The sequence below is a fragment of the Hyperolius riggenbachi genome, chromosome 5 (genome assembly GCF_040937935.1).
Source record: "Hyperolius riggenbachi isolate aHypRig1 chromosome 5, aHypRig1.pri, whole genome shotgun sequence".
In the NCBI taxonomy this organism is placed as follows: domain Eukaryota; kingdom Metazoa; phylum Chordata; class Amphibia; order Anura; family Hyperoliidae; genus Hyperolius; species Hyperolius riggenbachi.
The window spans coordinates 259,845,392-259,866,416 of NC_090650.1; the positions used below are offsets into that span (position 1 = coordinate 259,845,392).

Sequence of the window (21,025 nt, forward strand, 5' to 3'; positions counted from 1 at the left end):
TGCTCAGGGGGTAAAACCCCTCAGTGGTGAAGTGGTTAATACATTTCCCCATTGGAAACCAGTACTGCCATTGCTCGCTGCAAAATCCAAGGCACACAGACCACAAACGCAGTGAATGATTGAACATGCTTATAATCAGTGCTGTAAGTGATATCCAGAAAACAAAAAGATTTTTCTAACTGCCCTTTCTGAGTGTCATCCTCAGCACTTGCCATACACATCCTTAGAGTATAATTGAATTTTTGTGCTTTGGATTCTGGAACAAGCAATGCCAGTGCTGGCTTCCAATGCGTAGTTGAATGGCAGCCTCCATGTAAGTTTCTGCATTGCTTATCTATTGCAATGCACCCCCATATTTGCGAATTAGTGTTAGTAGTCTTTTTGGTAATGATAATCAAAGACTAGAGATACTTGCAGGCAAAACTGAAACTTTCTTCTTTGAGTTTTAGCTTGCCTGGGTGGTGTGCACACACACACACTCACACACACACACACACACACACACACACACACACACACACACACACACACACACACACACACACACACACACACACACACACACACTCACACACACACTCACACACACACACACACACACACACACACACTCACACACACACTCACACACACACACACACACTCACACACACACACACACACACACACACTCACTCACACACACACACACACACACACACACACACACACACACACACACACTCACACACACACACACACACACACACACACACACACACACACACACACACACACACACACTCACACACACACACTCACACACACACACACACACACACACACACACACACACACACACACACACACACACACACACACACACACACACACACACACACACACACACACTGGGGCTTTGACTGGGCTTCCTGCTGTGATTAATGCCCGTCATTTCTTTAATGTGGACTGCCATGCTGTAAATGCTATAATGTCTGATTACATTTTAACAATCTTAACCTTTTGTTTATATTCCATCGTTTCTGATATGGTACCTATGTTGGGTCTCTGTGTTTGTCAATTCTTTATCTAAAAACTTGGCATGTTGAGCATAATAAAACATTTGAAACCAATAGAGAGGCTACTTGCATGTCATCAGTTCCCCTTGTCTGAAGTGAAACAACCATACCTTGCACTGATGAGTAGAAATTCCCAGAAACAACTGTATGTAAGTTGAATTGCAGCCAGGTGCAAGCGACTTATCAGATGCCACTGCTGCTGAGGGAGTGTGGTGCAGTAGGTGGCCGTTATCGGCGGGTCTGTGGCAGTGCCTGTGGCTACGTCCTGCTGATTGCAGTGGCATGCCCTGGGCTGTACTTATGTACATAGGGAGACAGAGGACACAGGATGACACAGGGCAACAAACAAGGACACGGAGGGGGGGGGGGGGGGCTGGTGTTAGCAGAAGCTGCAATAAAGTCTGTAGAGGAGGACACATGAGACACCTAATGCTGGTCCGAATATCTGTTATGCGGACTATAAAAGGCAAAGGCCCCCCCCCCCCATATTTTGGGTGAGAAAAAGTGCATCTTATAGTCCACAACAATACAGTATAAACATTTATAATAAGTTAAATCTGTTTTTACCTTTCATACTAACACCTCGTGGAATAACTCCAAAAGTCTCCATGATAGGGACCTCATCTTCATCAGCATTTGACACATTTGGAGGAACAGAGCTACGGCCTGTAAAATTCCCGGGGGTTTTCTTCTTCTCAACTTTAGTTTCTTTATTCTCTGACATTTTGGTAGTCACTAGACAAATAAAGCAATGTTGAGAGTGAATCACCCAACACAAACTCTAGCCTAAGTACTGAGATGTGAAACACACAAACTCCAGAGAAAATATTCTCCGTTCCCCATTCTCAGAGGCATCACTAGGGTTGGTGTCAACCAGTAGATTAACTCATAGGGCAATGGATTGGGGAAATTGATTATTTTGATTGATTACTTGATCATAATTGATGGTCAAGATGGTCACTGGACAATCTTATTGAAAGCAAACATCGGTTCATGTGTACTGGGCCTTTGGCAGTATATGTTTCAAGTAATATACCTATGCATGTCCCTCAAATAACATAATTACTCTTTACAACAAATACAGTCTGAAGAAGGTTATAGACCGAAAGTTTATTATTTTTCTTTTAAGTGAGCCAATAAATAGTATCATCCTGATTCAAAACTTCTTGCTTTAACTGATGGCTAACATGGTACAATACTCTCTTGCTACTATAAATAGGCAGTATCAGCGTCTCCCTAAAATAACATAATTACCATGCCCCCCAAATATCATAATTATAATAAGCACTAATTACAATAGGCACCATGGGCTTGATTCACAAAGCCGTGCAAACTGTTTAGCACGGGTGTGCTAAACAGTTAGCACGTGAAGTGCCGTTCGCGGACTTATGCGCGCGCAAAGTGCCGCAATTTGCGCGAGTGCAGACTTTTGCGTGCGCAATTTGCCACGATTCGCGCAAATCGCGGTAAATTGCGCACGCAAAAGTCCTCGATCACGCGAATCGCGGCACTTTGCGCGCGCAAAAGTCTGCGAACGGCACTTCACGTGCTAACTGTTTAGCACACCCGTGCTAAACAGTTTGCACAGCTTTGTGATTCAAGCCCTATGACTCCAAATAACATTTTTGAAGCATTTCCCCAATTATTGGACATAATAAACCCCAAAAAAGCAATTAGGAAGCATGACTTACAAGAGCATAATTAAATAGTATACCTCCAAATAACATAATTAGGCACTGAAACCCCAAATCACATAGTTTTGCTGCATGCCAAACTCTAAAGAACATGATTAGGCATCCTGACCCCAAATAACATAATTAGGCAGCAGAATCTATGCCATGCATGAGCAGCTCCATGCTGCTGCGCAGGTGCTGGCTCTACTTGCACCTGCACAGTGCTGTCAAACTTGTACACAGACGGCAGCACAGCCACATAAACATATTTGACAAGCCCTTGTTGAATATGTTCAGAGGGTTCCTACGCTGGATCGGTGGGGTCAGGGAAGATGAGGGAAGCCGGATTATCTAGAGCAGCGTTGAGCAAACTATGGCCTGGATCCTGCACACAGGCGCTGTACATCTGGCCTGCCGACAGGAAGACGGATTCCTCTCTTTCCCCCTTCACTCCCTGCAGAGTCATGAGCGGGCAATTAGCAGGGGGGGTTTAGTTAAGTCACCTACATAGTGCTTCCTGCATCTTCATAGTAACAGGCCGTCACGTGACACGTGTCACATGACACGCCAGTGTATTACATGCTTGCTGCCAGCATGTGGCATGTCATGTGAGTGACGCACGTCACGTGATGGCCTGTTACTACGGAGATGCGATACAGGAAGCGCTATGTAGGTGAGTTAACCCCTTGCTAATCGCCAGCTCGCAAATAACAAGGAGGGTGGGGGGAAGAGAGAGGAGGAGGCCAGGCATGTTAGGAATGCGACCACGCAAAGTTTGCCCAGGCCTGATCTAGAGCCTTCCTACTATTGAGGAATGTATTCAAAATTTTAACTATTTTGTTTTTGTTTTTATTAGAGAATGAAGATGGAAGCCTCCCTATTCCTCTCACTTTGGGTTCCCTTTAAAGTGCTTTTAACAGAAACGGGTGGATTTCAGTGTCAAAGTTTGCTAGAAACAAGGGTTTTTACTCTGTGCAACTAATTATTCCTGCAGCAATGGTAACTGTACTACTAACAGAGTACAGAGGGTAATGTTGCAAAGACTACAAACAAGAGCACTTTGCACTTATTGGCCCATATGCAACTCCCTTTTTCTCCTGAGTTTTCTCCCAGGTGATATTTTCAAATTTGTCAACACAAGGGCCCATATGCAATTAACTTTTTCACCTGAGTTTTCTCCTAGGAGATAATTTTTCAACTTCAATTTAAATTAGCTTTTTAGTACCTTGAGATGGAAAAAGTACCCAAACGTATGTGAAAAAGTACTGCCAAAATTATTTTGAGTATTTGTTTGCTTGCTGGGGGTGTAAAAGGCTTTTTATTTATAAGTTGTGAAAATACCACCTAAGAGAAAACTCAGGTGAAAAAGTGAATTGCATAAGGCCCAATGTCTTTTAAAACACCAGCAAGAAAGAAAATACTCAAAATAATTTTGCCACTACTTTTATCACCTACCGTATATACTCGCATATAGGCCGAATTTTTGAGCACAAAAAATGTGCTCAAAAGTCCCCCTTTCGGCCTATATGCGAGTCGCCAACTTTGTATGGCCGTTTTCGTGTTGGACAGGAGCTCCTCCACTTGTATGCAAGCTGCGCGGTCAGGAGAGGATGCCGGTGCCCACAGGATCGGATGTTTTTCAAAGCGGGACAAGAGCTCATCCACTTTCAGCTACTTGTGTGTCCTGCTTTACCTGCACGGAAGTGGCCACAATGTCTTACGGATCGGGGCATCTGTTTCTGGCAGTGACGTGTGACAGAGCCTGCACAATCGCCAGTGTAATGATCGAGGATTCCCTTCTTCCGTCCTGTGCTTGCTGTGTCTCATACAGATGACGCTACCTAGTTGCGTCTTTAGACACGAGTACAGGATGGAAGAAGGGAATCCCCGATCATTACACTGGCGATTGTGCAGGCTCTGTCACACGTCACTGCCAGAACCAGATGCCCCGATCCATAAGACATTGTGGCCACTGTGCAGGGAAAGCAGGACACACAAGTGGCTGAAAGTGGAGAGCTCTTGTCCCGCTTTGCAAAACATCCGATCGTGCGGGCACCGGCATCCTCTCCTGACCGCGCAGCCTGCATACAGCATCACCGCTGCAAGTGGAGGAGCTCTTGTCCCGACTCCCGCTTTGCAAAACCTCCGATCCTGCGGGCTCAGGCATCCTCTCCTGACTGCACAGCCTGTATACAGCATCACCGCTGGTTCCCGACACGTCACTGCCATTACTGTACACTCCGCTCTCCATCATCCAGGAGCAGAGCTCACTCCTTCACTCCACAGCTGATAAACTCTCCCTGGCAGCCGCATTCCAGGTACTAAGATCTAAGTTGTTGCTATATGTGACATGAGGGGGGAGCAGGAGGTTTCCTACTGGGTGCACATTTGGCTATGGGGAGGGGGGACTGCCAAACACCTGAGTGCACATCTGGCTATGGGGAGTGGGGCTGCCTAATACCTGAGTGCACGTCTGGCTATGGGGAGGGGGGCTGCCTAACATCTGAGTGTACATTTGGCTATGGGGAGGGGACTGCCGCATACTGGGGGCACATCTGGCTATTTCTATTTGGGGGGGGAGGCTTATATGCGAGTCAAACGATTTTTCCTGGTTTCTGAGGGAAAAGTGGGTACCTCGGCTTATATGCGGGTCGGCTTATATGCGAGTATATACGGTACTTTTTTTTAACTTTTTTTAATTGCAAAACAAAATGTAATTTCAGTTTTTTATTGTAGATGCAGGTACCTGCTCTGGGTGTGTGGCCTGTGTTTCCATGTGCTCACTCAGCATATACCCATACAACATAATATCGGGACTGTTCTCTGAAGTTTTACTGTGTTTATTCTTGTCATTTTTTAATACAATTTCGTCTCGAAAAAATCCCTTCTGTTTTCATGTCTAGAGGTCTAAATTGGCACTGCCAAAGAATTGGCCTCTGCGACAGTGTATTAGTTAATTAGCTGTGATATCTGTGGTATGGCCAGACTTTGCAGCTTACACCTATCCTTTGCTTAAGACCATTAATATAATGTTGCCAATACATAAATAGTGTTCCCACCACCAAGCTTGTTAAAATATGGTCTTATGCATAAACATGAGCAGGTACAATTTACGTGTAATTTTTGTTATTTTTGCAGTCTGCAACGTTTGGTTAAATCAACATTATTTTGGTCATTCCTTTGAATTCATTCATTTCCCTAACACTATTCCTACAGCTATGGTCACATAAGAGTGATTGTTTTGTTGCTTTGCCCTCTGACCTGGTCATGTGTTAAAGAGCTTGCACTTCCAACAAACCAAAGATGTGAAAGTCAATTCCCAGAAACAGCCAAGCTCTTGTCAGATTCCATGTCTCAATAAACTGGTGTGAAATGTCCACTTTTTTTTTTTTTTTTTAGCTGAAATGTGATCATTCTCCCAAAGCAGAGAACAATAGGTCTTTTTTAATAATGTAGTCACTTCACCCTCACTATAAAAAGAATGCTATATTATAATGAATATATGCTGTAGACGTGTTTGTTAAAAAAAGTTATTAAAACAATAATCAACTGTTGTTAGGTTTCACATGTATTTGCATGTGTCAAAACTTTCTATAAATCAAAAACAGAGTTTTAAAATACCTGATCTATATTAAGAATTTACTCAATATTAATTAGAAATATCAACTGTAAACTTAAATAAGTAAACCTCCAAATTTTATAGAAAACATCAGTTAAAATTTGTGTCCACGTTTTGAGTGCAGTCAACACATTACATACAGCTAAAGGTACCCCCTGAAGTCAAGTATAACAAGACTATTTGTAACACAGTAATCATACAATGGTTCTATACATGCTAAATGCATAAATAATTTAATAGCATTGTGCAAACCATGCATGAGGAGGAGAGAAACAGATATTGAACAAGTCTCTATTCATGACAAGAGGTCTTTAGAAATCCTGTTTTACACAACTGCTTGTCAGGATCAAATGCCCTATTAAATAGCCCTGCTTTGACATCTTCTATTGATAGTTGAGCAAATATTTATTCATATATAGTTATGCATTACAAAGACCTCACATTCTTAAGATTTGTACCCAGGGCCAGGACAAGATTTTCTAGCACTAGAGGCAGTCAGGCAGACACTCCAAAGTGAGCCCTCCAACCAGAAAGGTGTGTGTATGTGGGGGCAGGGATTGATTCATCCACTCTCCTCTATAAAGTGTTCCCTGGTGGTTTCTCCTTTCCTATACAGCAATCAATTAGTCTAGAGGCCCTCTCTCATTTTCCATAACAACTTCCTGGTGTCTAAGGGCACCCACTACCTCCCCTATAGATTTCCCTGTTGTCTAGTTGCCCCCCTCACTCACTTCCATTGTGCTAGACCACAATGATTGTACCATGCTAGAGGGTGGCTGGTGCCATCTATGCTGAGAGTCTAGAGTGTGCAGACTCTAGCTGCGTCGTCAAGAGATACAGGGCCAGATTTATCAAAGCATTACTGACAGTTTTTTTCTTCTTAATCTGTTCTAACCAGCAGAGGAACTATTCTGCATGATAGTAAGAAACTTTTCAAATCCTACATAATAGCAGCAGTTTAGTGTGGATTTCTAGAGCTGCACTACAGTTAAGGAAAGTGTAAAGCCATTCTTAAACTGTTGCAGATTAAGAAGTGCTTGATAGCAGTTCTAAAGATGTAGAACTGCAGGCTAGATGTGATTGCAGAGTGCAGGCCAGAAATGATTTGTGATGTGCTCCTCCCTCCTGCTGAATTCCTCCTCAGAGCCTGCTGCTATCAATACAGCAGATGTATTGGTTACCTCAGCAACAGCAATTCCTCTCACACACTGCACTGTCTGAGAGACCTTCCTAGCTCCTCCTATTTTACAACAGTTTTAGAAGGAATCTGCGCTATTTAGTGATTTCTTAAAATGTCTGAGACAGTTCTGCATGGATTTCTGAAAACCTACTAATATATTGTGACGGTCGGCCTACCGCGTGTCACTTATGGCACCACCTCCTGCCCTACTAGCTGCGGGAGGACAGGTGGCAGCCTGAAACCGGCTGGGGTAATGTGAGTCAGTAGCCAAGGTACAAAAGGGCGAGGCAGAGAATGGTCTAAACAATCAGGGTCATACACGGGTATCAGATGGCTGCGGTACAAGGGACTAGACAGAGCGTGGTCTTAATACAATCCGGGTCATACACTGGTATCAGATGGCTGCGGTACAAGGGACTAGACAGAGAGTGGTCTTAATACAATCCGGGTCATACACTGGTATCAGATGGCTGCGGTACAAGGGGCTAGACAGAGAGTGGTCTTAATGCAATCCGGGTCATACACTGGTATCAGATAGGCAGATATACGGACCAGGCCTGGGACTGGGTCAGCAACCAGAGCCAAGACTAAACAAGCCACACGCCTCACTGACCCTAGACCCCAGTGACTAGATAGGTACAGTACGAACAATGGAGCAAGGCTACCACTACAAGACAGGTACAGTACAAACACAGAAGTATGGCTAACACTACCTACAAGCGGCAAAATACACGCTATAACAGGCGTGCAGCCGCGTCCCGGAAACCCTTATAAGGCCTCCGCATGCGTAATTTCCGCCGCGTCAGACGCGACATTCCGTCGCGTCACTTCCGGAACACCCTCCGCCTGTTCCCATAGGTCGGACGCGTATGTCCCGCGCGTCCTCTGGAACGCATACCTCTGCCTGTTGCTGCAGGCTGAGGCGGCGTGGCACGCAAGCCGGAAGCGCCCGACTCATAGCAGGCATGAGAGGCCGGCAGTATTGTTACACTACCCCCCCCCTGAGGAGTGCCCTCCGGGCACTCTACCCCTGGTTTGCTGGGGAAATTAGCATGAAATTCCCGAACCAAATCTTGGGCATGTACCTGCCTTGCCGGAATCCAGCACCTCTCCTCAGGTCCGTACCCTTTCCAGTCGATCAGGTACTGCAGCGAGTTTCTAACCCTTCTTGAATCCAAGATTCTCTCCACTTCGTATTCTGTCTCCCCTAACACTGACACGGGAGGTGGCGGGGACGTGGTGGTCTGAGACCCTTTTACTGGTTTCAGTAAGGATACGTGAAACGAATTCCCGACTTTGAGAGAGTCAGGTAACTTGACCTTATAGGCCACTTCATTCAACTTCTTAATGACAGGGAACGGTCCGATAAATCGTGGACCTAACTTGGGCGTGGGTTGCCGCAATGGGATGTTCTTGGTGGACACCCAAACCAGATCCCCAGGAGACAAGTCCGGTTCCCGTGACCGACGCTTGTCAAAGGCGCGTTTCTGTTTGTCTACCGCCTTGCTCAAGTTTCCCCGAACCTGTTCCCATACCTCCGCCATGTGAGTGACCCAATTCTCAACCGCGGGAAGATTCGAAGGAACTCCTGAAAGTGGAGAAAACCTGGGACTCAGTCCCGTAACCACCTGAAATGGGGACATGCCCGCAGAAGAACCCACCTGGTTGTTCAGGGCAAATTCCGCGAACGGGAGGTATGCCGCCCATTCTTCCTGATTGCCAGCTACATAGCAACGCAGGTACTGTTCTACCGACTGGTTTAGTCTCTCGGTCTGGCCATTAGTTTCGGGGTGAAATCCCGATGAAAAGGATAAGGTAACCCCCAGTCGAGAACAAAAGGCATGCCAGAACCGAGAGACGAATTGAACTCCCCTGTCGGAGACAATTCGATCTGGTGCTCCATGAAGCCTGAACACATGGAAAATAAAAAGCTCAGCCAACTCTTTTGCTGAAGGTAATTTAATCAACGGAACAAGATGGGCCATTTTGCTAAAACGGTCTACAGTGACCCAAACAACGGTGTACCCATTGGAGGCAGGAAGATCCACAATAAAGTCCATGGAAATTTCAGACCAAGGTCGAGATGGAATGGGTAAGGGCCGCAAAAGCCCACTGGGCGCAGTCCGAGAGGCTTTACTGCGGGCACAAGTGGCACATTCCCTCACAAACGCCTTAGAATCCCGAGTCAACGATGGCCACCATACCCAACGTGACAGTAGTTCCCTGGTCTTGCTTTCCCCTGGGTGACCGGCCGCCTTGTCTTCATGGAACTGCTGTAAGACCTTGAGCCTCCACTGGGGTGGAACGTACATCCGACCGGCAGGTTTTCCCAACGGAGCTTCACCTTGACAGGAAGAAAGAAGGTTCATTAAGTCTGTCTCTGGTACGGAAGTAGTCAGAGTAGCAACAAAACATTGGGGGGACACTATCGGTTCAGGAACCCGGGTCTCAACTGTACTAGGCCTAAATGCGCGTGACAAGGCGTCGGCTTTCACATTCTTTGGGCCTGGTTTGTAAGTGATAGTGAAACGAAACCGGGAGAAAAATAGTGCCCACCTGGCCTGTCTGGGGGTCAACCTCTTAGCGGACTCGATGTATTCCAGATTCTTATGATCTGTATACACGGTGATAGGGTGAGTAGCCCCCTCTAGCCATTGCCTCCACTCCTCAAATGCCCACTTAATTCCCAATAACTCCCTGTTCCCGATGTCGTAGTTCCGCTCCGCCGGGGAAAATTTCTTAGACAGATAGGCACAAGGGTGTAGTTTTTCGGGGCTCCCCGAGTACTGAGAGAGGACCGCTCCCACTCCAACCTCGGAGGCATCCACCTCCACTATGAAGGGACGGGTGACATCTGGATGCGTGAGAATGGGAGCAGAGCAAAAGGCTTCTTTTAGGCTCTTGAAGGCCAACTGAGCTTGAGGTGACCACTGACTGGGATCAGCTCCCTTTTTAGTCAGATCGGTCAATGGGGCCACCTTCAATGAGTATCCCTGGATAAACCTCCTATAGTAGTTGGCGAATCCCAAGAACCTCTGGAGAGCCTTGAGATTGCCGGGTTGTGGCCAGTTGAGGACTGCGGACACCTTAGCCGCGTCCATGGTCAGCCCAGAATCCGATACCACGTACCCCAGAAACGGTACCTGGTTGACCTCGAAAATACATTTCTCAAGCTTGGCGTACAAGCGATTTTCCCTCAACTTCTGTAGCACCCTGCGAACATGGTGTCGATGTTCCGCGACAGTCGGGGAATAGATGAGGATGTCATCTAAATAGACGATGACGAATTTCCCGAGGAAGTCCCGAAAAATGTCGTTCACGAATTCTTGGAAGACTGCGGGGGCGTTACAGAGCCCAAATGGCATCACCAAATACTCATAATGCCCATCGTGAGTATTGAACGCAGTCTTCCATTCGTCCCCCTGCCGAATGCGAATGAGGTTGTACGCCCCTCTCAGATCCAGTTTCGTGAACACCCGGGCCCCGGCCACCTGGCCAAACAGATCCTCTATTAGTGGAAGAGGATAGCGGTTTTTTATGGTGATAGCGTTCAGACCCCTATAATCGATACAGGGTCTGAGCCCGCCATCCTTCTTCTCTACGAAGAAAAATCCCGCCCCTGCCGGAGAGCTAGAGGGCTGGATGAACCCCTTTTCCAGGTTCTCTCGAATATACTCCCGCATCGCTGTGCGCTCAGGGCCTGACAAGCTGTACAGATGACCCCGAGGAGGCATGGTTCCCGGTAACAGATCTACCGGGCAGTCGTAGGGGCGATGCGGCGGCAGCTTCTCCGCAGCCTGGGGTGAGAATACGTCGGCGAATTCCTTGTAGTGCCCGGGCACCTGCGACGAAATCACCTGGGTGCTAAGGATAGGGAGTGTCGAAAGGCAATTCTGGTGACAGAACCCTGACCAACTAACGAGTTGCCCCGTGCGCCAATCCAACACCGGGTTGTGTTGCCTCAGCCACGGCAACCCGAGTACCAGGGGTGTGGATGGCATGTTCAACAGGAAGAACGTTATCTTCTCTGCATGCAGAGCCCCGACTTTTAGGTGCAACTCTGGGGTCCTTGCCACAGGAGTGACTAACTCCAACGGCGAGTCGTCGATGGCCGTGACTCGTAAGGGGCTTTGGAGAGGCAACGAGGGAATATTTAGCCGTGCGGCCACAGATAGATCAAGAAAGTTCCCAGCAGCCCCGCTGTCAATGAAAGCCTGCCCGGTCACCCCTTTTCCCTTCCAGTCAAGACTAAAGGGTACAAGAAAACGTTGTTCTTTCAGAGGAATTACCTGCCCGCCTGGATGAACTTCCTCCAACTCATCTAGGCGCTGGCGTTTCCCGACTTCTTCTCGGGGCAGGTACGGACCATGTGACCGGCACCCCCACAGTAAAGGCACAGCCCTTGGGTTCGCCTGCGTGTCTTCTCCGCGGCGGACAGCTTGGAAGCTCCGATCTGCATGGGTTCCTCGGGGGGCATTGATGGGCTGAGCAAGCCCGCCACCACGGGTGCAACACTTCCCGCGCCTGACCGCTCTGAGCGTCTCTGCCGAATCCGGCGATCCACCCTGATGGCAAGGGTGATAGCCTCGTCCAGTGTCTCGGCCGGAGGGTAGTTGATCAGGTGGTCTTTAACTGTTTCAGACAACCCAAAGTTGAACTGATCCACCAATGCTGGATCGTTCCATCTGGAGGCCACTGACCACCTCCTAAATTCTGACGCGTACACCTCCGCCGTGTTTTTCCCTTGTTTTAAGGCCCTGATCTTATGGGAAGCGGTGGTGGTGATGTCAGGGTCTGAGTACAGCACGCCCATTGCCTGGAAGAAGTCTTCCACCGAGGCGAGAGCGGGATGCCCCTGAGGAAGGCTATAGGCCCATGCCTGTGGATCCCCTTGAAGCAGCGAGATCACCAGGGCCACCCTCTGAGTCTCCGTCCCCGTGGCCTGCGGCCTTACAAAGAAATACATCATACAAGAATTCATAAAATTGCTAAATGTGCTCCGGTCTCCGGAGAACTTCTCCGGGAGTGGAAGTTTAGGTTCAGCCACGGATGCAACTGGGACAACCGGTACGACCGGTAAGACAGGCGGTGGAACCGGCGGGACCGGAGGGGGGTTAGCAGCATCCTCTGGCTCATCTCCCAGAGGAATGGCCGCGGCCGCGGCCTGTGCTAATGGGGTCACCATGTCGGCGAGACCCTTGACCATAGCAGACAGCTGGTCTATCTGCCTCTGCAAATCCTCCATGGTGGAGTGTAAATATATATCCCCTAAGGATAAAAGTGGCCTGTTATAATGTGACGGTCGGCCTACCGCGTGTCACTTATGGCACCACCTCCTGCCCTACTAGCTGCGGGAGGACAGGTGGCAGCCTGAAACCGGCTGGGGTAATGTGAGTCAGTAGCCAAGGTACAAAAGGGCGAGGCAGAGAATGGTCTAAACAATCAGGGTCATACACGGGTATCAGATGGCTGCGGTACAAGGGACTAGACAGAGCGTGGTCTTAATACAATCCGGGTCATACACTGGTATCAGATGGCTGCGGTACAAGGGACTAGACAGAGAGTGGTCTTAATACAATCCGGGTCATACACTGGTATCAGATGGCTGCGGTACAAGGGGCTAGACAGAGAGTGGTCTTAATGCAATCCGGGTCATACACTGGTATCAGATAGGCAGATATACGGACCAGGCCTGGGACTGGGTCAGCAACCAGAGCCAAGACTAAACAAGCCACACGCCTCACTGACCCTAGACCCCAGTGACTAGATAGGTACAGTACGAACAATGGAGCAAGGCTACCACTACAAGACAGGTACAGTACAAACACAGAAGTATGGCTAACACTACCTACAAGCGGCAAAATACACGCTATAACAGGCGTGCAGCCGCGTCCCGGAAACCCTTATAAGGCCTCCGCATGCGTAATTTCCGCCGCGTCAGACGCGACATTCCGTCGCGTCACTTCCGGAACACCCGCCGCCTGTTCCCATAGGTCGGACGCGTATGTCCCGCGCGTCCTCTGGAACGCATACCTCTGCCTGTTGCTGCAGGCTGAGGCGGCGTGGCACGCAAGCCGGAAGCGCCCGACTCATAGCAGGCATGAGAGGCCGGCAGTATTGTTACATATATTTTGTCTCAGCCACTCTTGATAAATCTGGCCCACAGAGTGATGGTTCCTTCCAGCTGAGTGCAGCTGCGCCCATTGTTCTCCTCCTTATCCCTCCCACTCAAAGCTGCTCTGTCATGCACAGCACTGTCATCCCTCCTCCCCCTTCCATAGCAACAAAACACTTCCTGATCACAAAGCTGTAGGTGTGCAATGCATCTGTACAGTCAGCCACATACTGTCACCTCAGGGATCAGGTTCCGATCCCTTGGGGGGGGGGGGGGTATTTTTCATATATGTGCATGACCTTTCACTCTTGAAGCTGCTACCACAGCTGTGGTTATTACACTTAATCATTGTTTTAATTATTTCTTTCTGTATTAAATAAGCCCAGTTTTGGTGTTCTTCCTGTGATAGCTGAAACAGTATTTGTTTGTACCAAGATATGCCTTACAGAAACTTCACATTCTTATACTTGAATCTATTTTTATAGCTGTATTCATTCAAATTAATAATTGTAAACAATGAATTATCAAGAAGGAGAAAGACTACAGCAACACACAGTGTTAAAATTCATAAACGTCTTCTTTACTGAAACCCCCTCCTAACACTGCAGTATGTAGATGTTGCAATAAAGAAGAAATGTGTGGGTTTTTACCACAGAGTGCTCTCCTTTACCACAGAGTCCTTTGTATGGTGTGAGAGCACACCACTATCTCTGGGTTACAGCTGCTATGGTTCAGGGTGTGAGCAGGCTTCTCTGTGCATATCTGTTACAATACTTATTTGTGAGTTTTAAGATAGCATAAATAATGTTAGAAGAAAACAAAATGATTGAAAAAAACGTATTTGCTTCCAGGAATGCATTTGGCATGTTTTTAACAGCAAAACTATTCCATGTCCAACTTTTTATGATTCATCAAAACACCACCAATAGGCATACACAAAGTACACGTGTACAGACATTTACGAAGCAAAAACCTGCTCAGGGATGACTGTATGGTAATTCACTAAATCAAATCCTGGCCATCTGCGGTGGGTCAGTGCGTGCCTGCTCGATAACAGCAAAACTGATGCAGGAATGTTTTCCTTGGCATTTTGCATTAACCTTAACCATGCCCCTACTTGTAATCTTAAAGAGGAACTTCCTAAACAAACATACTGTCATTAAGTTACATTAGTTATGTTAATTAACTACTCAAAGACCGCTCCACGCCAACGGGCGTGGCCGTGGCGGCAGCCCCAGGACCGCCTAACGCCAAATGGCGTCAGGTCCTGGAGCCGGCTACTGAAGGAGATTGCGCGCAGGATGCGCGCGCATCTCCTTCTCGGGGGGCGGAGCTCTGCTCTATCTTCAGTCTCAGAGCGGCTATCGCAGCTCGGGAGACTGTTAGATGGTGAAACCGCCATCTTTACACAGAGTACAGCGCTGCGATCAGCAGCAGCGCTGTACTGGGGACAGACACGGCTGTATCCCTGGGGGACAAGAGAGTGATCGTCTCTCATAGGCAGAAGCCTATGACAGCCGATCGCGTGATTGGCCGGCTGGGGGGAGGGAGGGGATTGGTAAAAAAAAAAAAAATAGACGTAGTAAAAAATCGGAAAAAATTGGAGTGACCAGTAGCCACGCCCACGCCATGCATGGAGACGAGCGCTGTGATGTTAACTCTGATGTGGGCCGGTGGAGTCGGTGAGCAGGTCAGGACTGACAGGTGAGAAGATCCAATGATAGGACACAGTCTGCAATTCAAATATGAAACGATTTTTTGATTGATGCACACGCCCATGGGCGTAGATAGGGATCTGTGCTTGGGGGTACTTATTGTGATTGTTTTGCACTGACTAGGTGTATATGTCTTTTCTGCTACTTGCCTTGATAAAGGGGACCCTGAGTGGCCCCGAAACGATCGTCGGCCTATGCAGGTCTGACTATGTATCTTTGTACATGTGATGGGACAATAAAATTGTGGTGATTGCTCCGATAAGTCTGTGTGCGGACTCCTCCATGACGACAGTGTTTACACAGAGTACAGCGCTGCGATCAGCAGCAGCGCTGTACTGGGGACAGACACGGCTGTATCCCTGGGGGACAAGAGAGTGATCGTCTCTCATAGGCAGAAGCCTATGACAGCCGATCGCGTGATTGGCCGGCTGGGGGGAGGGAGGGGATTGGTAAAAAAAAAAAAATAGACGTAGTAAAAAAAATATTGAAAACATGTGAACATAAATATTTATTGAAAAAAAATTAAACACAAGGGGGCGACCAGACCCCACCAACAGAGAGCTCTGTTGGTGGGGAGAAAAGGGAGGATCACTCGTGTGCTGTGTTGTGCAGCCCTGAAGCTTGGCCTTAAAGCTGCAGTAGCCAATTATGAAAAAAAGAGCCTGGTCTTTAGGGGGGGTTTACCACTGTGGTCCTCAAGTAGTTAAAATAGATAGGTAATATAATCTCTTACCCACCCTATTTTAAAAGAACAGGCAAATGTTTCATTTCATGAGGGCAGCCATCTTTTTGGTTGAAATGAGGTGACAGAGAGCATGAGACACAGTTCCAACTGTCCTGTGTGCTAATCACCCCTCCCAGTTGCTAGGCAACGTGAACAACAACATAGGAAATCCCATCATGCTTTGCACAGCATCAGGGAAAAAAAGCCTGGTCAGTTTTCTTTGATGGGTGGAGCTTGGCTAAAAATGCAGCTTAAAATGATGCTTTGGTAAGAAAAACAAAGTTCTGATGCTGTGAAACTGTTAAAGAAACACCAAGCCTTTTCAGTTTTGCTGAGTAGATTTTTAGTCTGGAGGTTCACTTTAACTGCTCCCCACTCCTAACATTAACCATCCCCTATTTGTGATCGTATTTTACATTGCGGGCAGCCCAAATTTGCCCCCATAGTCTGTATTTATATGGGTATCTATGGCAGCACCCAAAGTTTTAGCGGGCACCCGAGTTTCCTGTTTCTGTTCTCCCCACCCATCATCACTGCACTGTTGGTTGGATTGTAAATAGACATGTCTGCCTATTTAACAGGCAGGTTTTGATGAAAGAGTATTTTGCTGCCATGTTCCTTATCCATCTCCAGGGTTCTCACTGGTTAAATATAGCTACATGCTAATGTAGCAGTCATGTGCTCTGGCTGACCAATGAGAGAGCAGTACAATTGGTGGACAAAAAGTCATCCTCTTCAGTTGGAGGTGTTTGTATTAATTGCCAGGCCAAGGACCTTTTGGCCTCCCAGACTGAATAGGTAACAACAAAGGTATTCTTGTAAGGAGATGGCATGTGGCACTAGTGATATGCCTCAACATCACTAGAATCACTAGCAATTTTGTTTTGTTTGAAATGCAAAGTGAAAATTTGCATATTTTATCCAGCTTTATAAATACAATCTGTATTATTTGTTGTGATAGATGAGAATTTCCTTCCATTAGTATATTTTCCTAAATAAGGCACTTCCTGTCAGGTTTAGAGAATCACCTGCCTGCTCTTATTTCTGATAACATCAGCTCACACAACTATCATATGTCATAGACAGAAACAGGAATACAGTACATGAGAAGGAGAAGAATTTTTTCACTGATTCATTGTTGCTATTCAAAGGTCCAACCTCGTGGGACACCTGTACACATGCTAGATTGTGTCTAGGTTCTGTCTAGCATGTGTGTGAGACTTAAAGGAATACTATCGAACTTTAACACATTTCTGTCAGTAGCATAAATCAAAATTGCATTAACAGCTAGTGCAAACACAGCATATCTTTTTGCTGTGCAATGTTTCTTTTTCTTTTAATTTACCTTTTAAACGGATCCCCTGACAAGCTGACGGCGACGGCTAATGGGGCAGCTCATTATGTCAGGGGGATTCCTTTTTACAGTGCAGTAGTGTATTATACTATTTTCACGTTTCCCCATGCTATTCATTACTATTACTATTACTATGTTTCCCCAACACTATTCAGCATGCCAGTCATCTGTCACAGTAGCCTGCTATGAGGAGCGAGAGACAAACGCTCTCGCTCCTATTCTGACCAGCCAATCCTCCCAGAACCAGAAGGAGACTTCCGTGTGTCGGGCTCGGGCTGCCGCCACATTCGTTGTTTTGTCATCGCTACGCATCGGAAGCAGGAGCCGAAGGAAAGGAGCAATGATGCGCCCTCCTCCAGCTTATATGGTTGCCGTTGCGTAGCGATGACAAAACAACGAATGCGGCGGCAGCCCGAGCCCAACATACGGAAGTCTCCTTCTGGTTCTGGGGGGATTGGCTGGGCAGAATAGGAGCGAGAGCGTTTGTCTCTCGCTCCTCATAGCAGGCTACTGTGACAGATGACTGGCATGCTGAATAGTGTTGGGGAAACATAGTAATAGTAATGAATAGCATGGGGAAACGTGAAAATAGTATAATACACTACTGCACTGTAAAAAGGAATCCCCTGACATAATGACCTGCCCCATTAGCCGTCGCCGTCAGCTTGTCAGGGGATCCGTTTAAAAGGTAAATTAAAAGAAAAAGAAACATTGCACAGCAAAAAGGTATGCTGTGTTTGCACAGACTGTTAATGCAATTTTGATTTATGCTACTGACAGAAATGTGTTAAGTTCGATAGTATTCCTTTAAGATTACAAATTCCTATTTTCAACTTTTGGCCCATATGAAATTAACTTTTTCACCTGAGTTATCTCCTAGGAGATAGCTTTCATCTTCTCTTTAAACTAACTTTTCAGAATTTTAAAATTGAAAAAGTACCCAAAAGTTCATAGAAAAAGTGCCATCAAATTTATTTTGAGTGTTTTCTTTCTTGCTGGAGGCTTAAAAGGCATTTTATGACAAGCTGTGAAAATATCACCTAGGAGAAAACTCAGGAGAAAAAGTGAATTGCATATGGGCCCTTCTCTTTTAAACCCCCTAATGCAATTAACTTTTCTCCTGAGTTTTCCCTAGGTGATATTTTAATTTTGTGAATAAAATGCCCTTTAAACCACCTACAAGCAAGAAAATACTCAGAAAAAAACTGTTATAGCATTTTTTAAACTACTTTTTGGTACTTTTTTAATTGCAAAATGTTAAAGTTATTTAAAAGAGATGAAAAATGATCTCCTAGGAGAAAGCTCAAGTGAAAACATGAATTGCATATGGGCCCTTGGCTCTTATCCAGTTTACTGTTTCTCCAAGTTATCTCCTAGTTGATACCTTATCAATAAAATGCATTTTAAGCCACCAGCAAGCAAAAAGCACTCAGAAAAAATTATATACATTCTAGACAGAACCTAGTACAATTCTGACAGTATTCTTTGTACAAATACTATTTTTTAGCCAGACCACTCTGAGCCATGAATGACACATGTCACAAGATAAAATTTTATAAGAAACGGTAGTTTGTTGGTTGGGACGTTGTCTACAACAATTCTGACAGTACTTTTTCACCTACTTTGTTTTTGTACTTTTTCAATTGCAGTGCTGAGGAGTTAGAGACTTTAAAGAAAATAGGAAAAAGTATCACCTAAGAGAAAACATTGGAGAAAAAAAAATGAATTGAATAAGGTCCATTCTATGACTTATCTCCTAGGAGATAATTTTTCATCTCCTCTTTAAAATAACTTTTTCCACTTTACAATTGAAAAGTACCAACAAAGTAGGGGGAAAAGTACTATCAAAATTATTCTGAGTATTTTCTTGCTTGCTGGTGGCTTAAAAGGCATTTAATAACAGGTTGTGAAAATATCACCTAGGAGAAAACGCAGAAAAAGTGAATTGCATATTGGCCAAATGTCTTGCATTCTAAAATAATTCAAAATAATAGTTTTGCTGCTAATATAACCAGTATCTGTCACAGCCCACGTTTAAAGATGAAAATAAGCTTTGTGGTTGTTATGGGCAACCAAAGTTTTCTTCTCTTTGCAGACTTTTGATATGTATGGCTCATTTCATTAAGTTAATGAGAAAGCCTTTCCTATCTGTAAACTCAGTTTACAGCATTATAGTTTTGTAGTTGTAATTCAGAGAATGTTTCTCTAAAGTCAAACAGCTGTAAAACCACAACACACATAGGCCAATAGAACAGTGGCTCTGTTTAGCAGTGTTTGCATTTCACATGTGCAGCTAAAGTTCTGGTCACACACAGTATTAAAGTAATCATGATGAGCACAGTGCAAGCACAGTTGTGCCACTGAGGAGCTATTATTACATATATACATTGCAGACATAGAATGTAAACTACAGTTTGAGTCCTCTGCTTTGTGTAGGAGTAAATATATTTAGTCTTACCTTTTTATCTCTTGGTATGTTTGTGGTAGTTGCTGTCACCAGAGTTAGCAGTGCCTTGAAATGTCTCTGTATTTTAGAGCTAGAGTCCTCACTCCACCTCTTCCCACCCATTTTACCACCATGGTTTCAGTTCACCATGTTTTCCAGTCTCCACCCATCCTGGCTTGTTAATCATTATCAGATTGCAGGCGTGCTTTCAAAATAGACTTCTGTGAATAATGTGGTCATTGTAAACGGAAACAGATGACAGTCATTTGGGCTGAAAGAAAAAAATGCTGTGTTTGATGCCACTTTTTGTAATGGAATACATGCAGTAATCTTCCATACTCTATTAAACAAATCGCCATGACTGTGAGGATAAAAGGAGACTCATTATTTTTCTGTGAATAATTAAACATCAATAGTATCATTCGAGTTTGTACTAAAATATGTAGATCATAGCAAATATTTTACTTTTTAATAGGGCAAATATTTTAATCAGCAAATATTTTACAAGCAGCTTTTGAAAAAAAAAAATATATATGCTACAATATAAGGAGTATTCTTATTATTGTAAGCTTCTGGCAGGGCCCTCCTCCCTAGTGTTTCCAGCTTTATTATGCAATCTTACTGTCAGTCACCCCTCTTGTGGACTAGAACAGTCTCTCTTTTGACCTATGACCAGGGCCGGATTTCTACTTTTTACCGCCCTAGGCCAACTGTGAACCAACACCCCCCCAAACGTGTGTGTGCCTGCCCATACAATAATATACTAACAGGACAGGTCGAGAGTGGGAAGTGAAGAAGTCAGGGACACAGAATGAGAGAGGGGGGAGAGGAAGAGACAGGGAACACGGGATGGGAGAGTGGGGAGAGGAAAAGACAAGGAGCATGGAATGGAAGAGGGGGCAGAATACAGGGGGCACGGAATGGGAGTGGGGGTGAGGAAAATACATGGAATACAGGATATGAGAGGGGGAAGTGGAAAAGACAGGGAACAAGGGAGACAGAGAGGAAAAGAGAGGGAACATGGGATGGGAGAGAGGAAAAGATAGGGAACATGGGAAGGGAGAGAGGAAAGACAGGGAACACGGGAAGGGAGAGAGGAAAAGACAGGGAACACAGGAAGGGAGAGAGGAAAAGACAGGGA

General features: G+C 45.8%; 1 protein-coding gene across 1 annotated transcript in view; it reads right to left on the minus strand.

Annotated features, from left to right (window-relative positions):
- The window catches only part of F13A1 (coagulation factor XIII A chain), a 215,955-nt gene extending 195,806 nt beyond the window's left edge, over window positions 1-20,149 (minus strand). The window contains exons 1-2 of the mRNA XM_068236848.1: window positions 19,897-20,149; window positions 1,626-1,793 (exon numbers count right to left, since the gene is read on the minus strand). Of these exons, the coding sequence (XP_068092949.1) occupies window positions 1,626-1,782 (157 nt within the window). The 5' untranslated portion in view covers window positions 1,783-1,793; window positions 19,897-20,149. The remainder of the gene's footprint in view (window positions 1-1,625; window positions 1,794-19,896) is intronic.
- Between the last annotated feature and the right edge of the window lie 876 nt (window positions 20,150-21,025).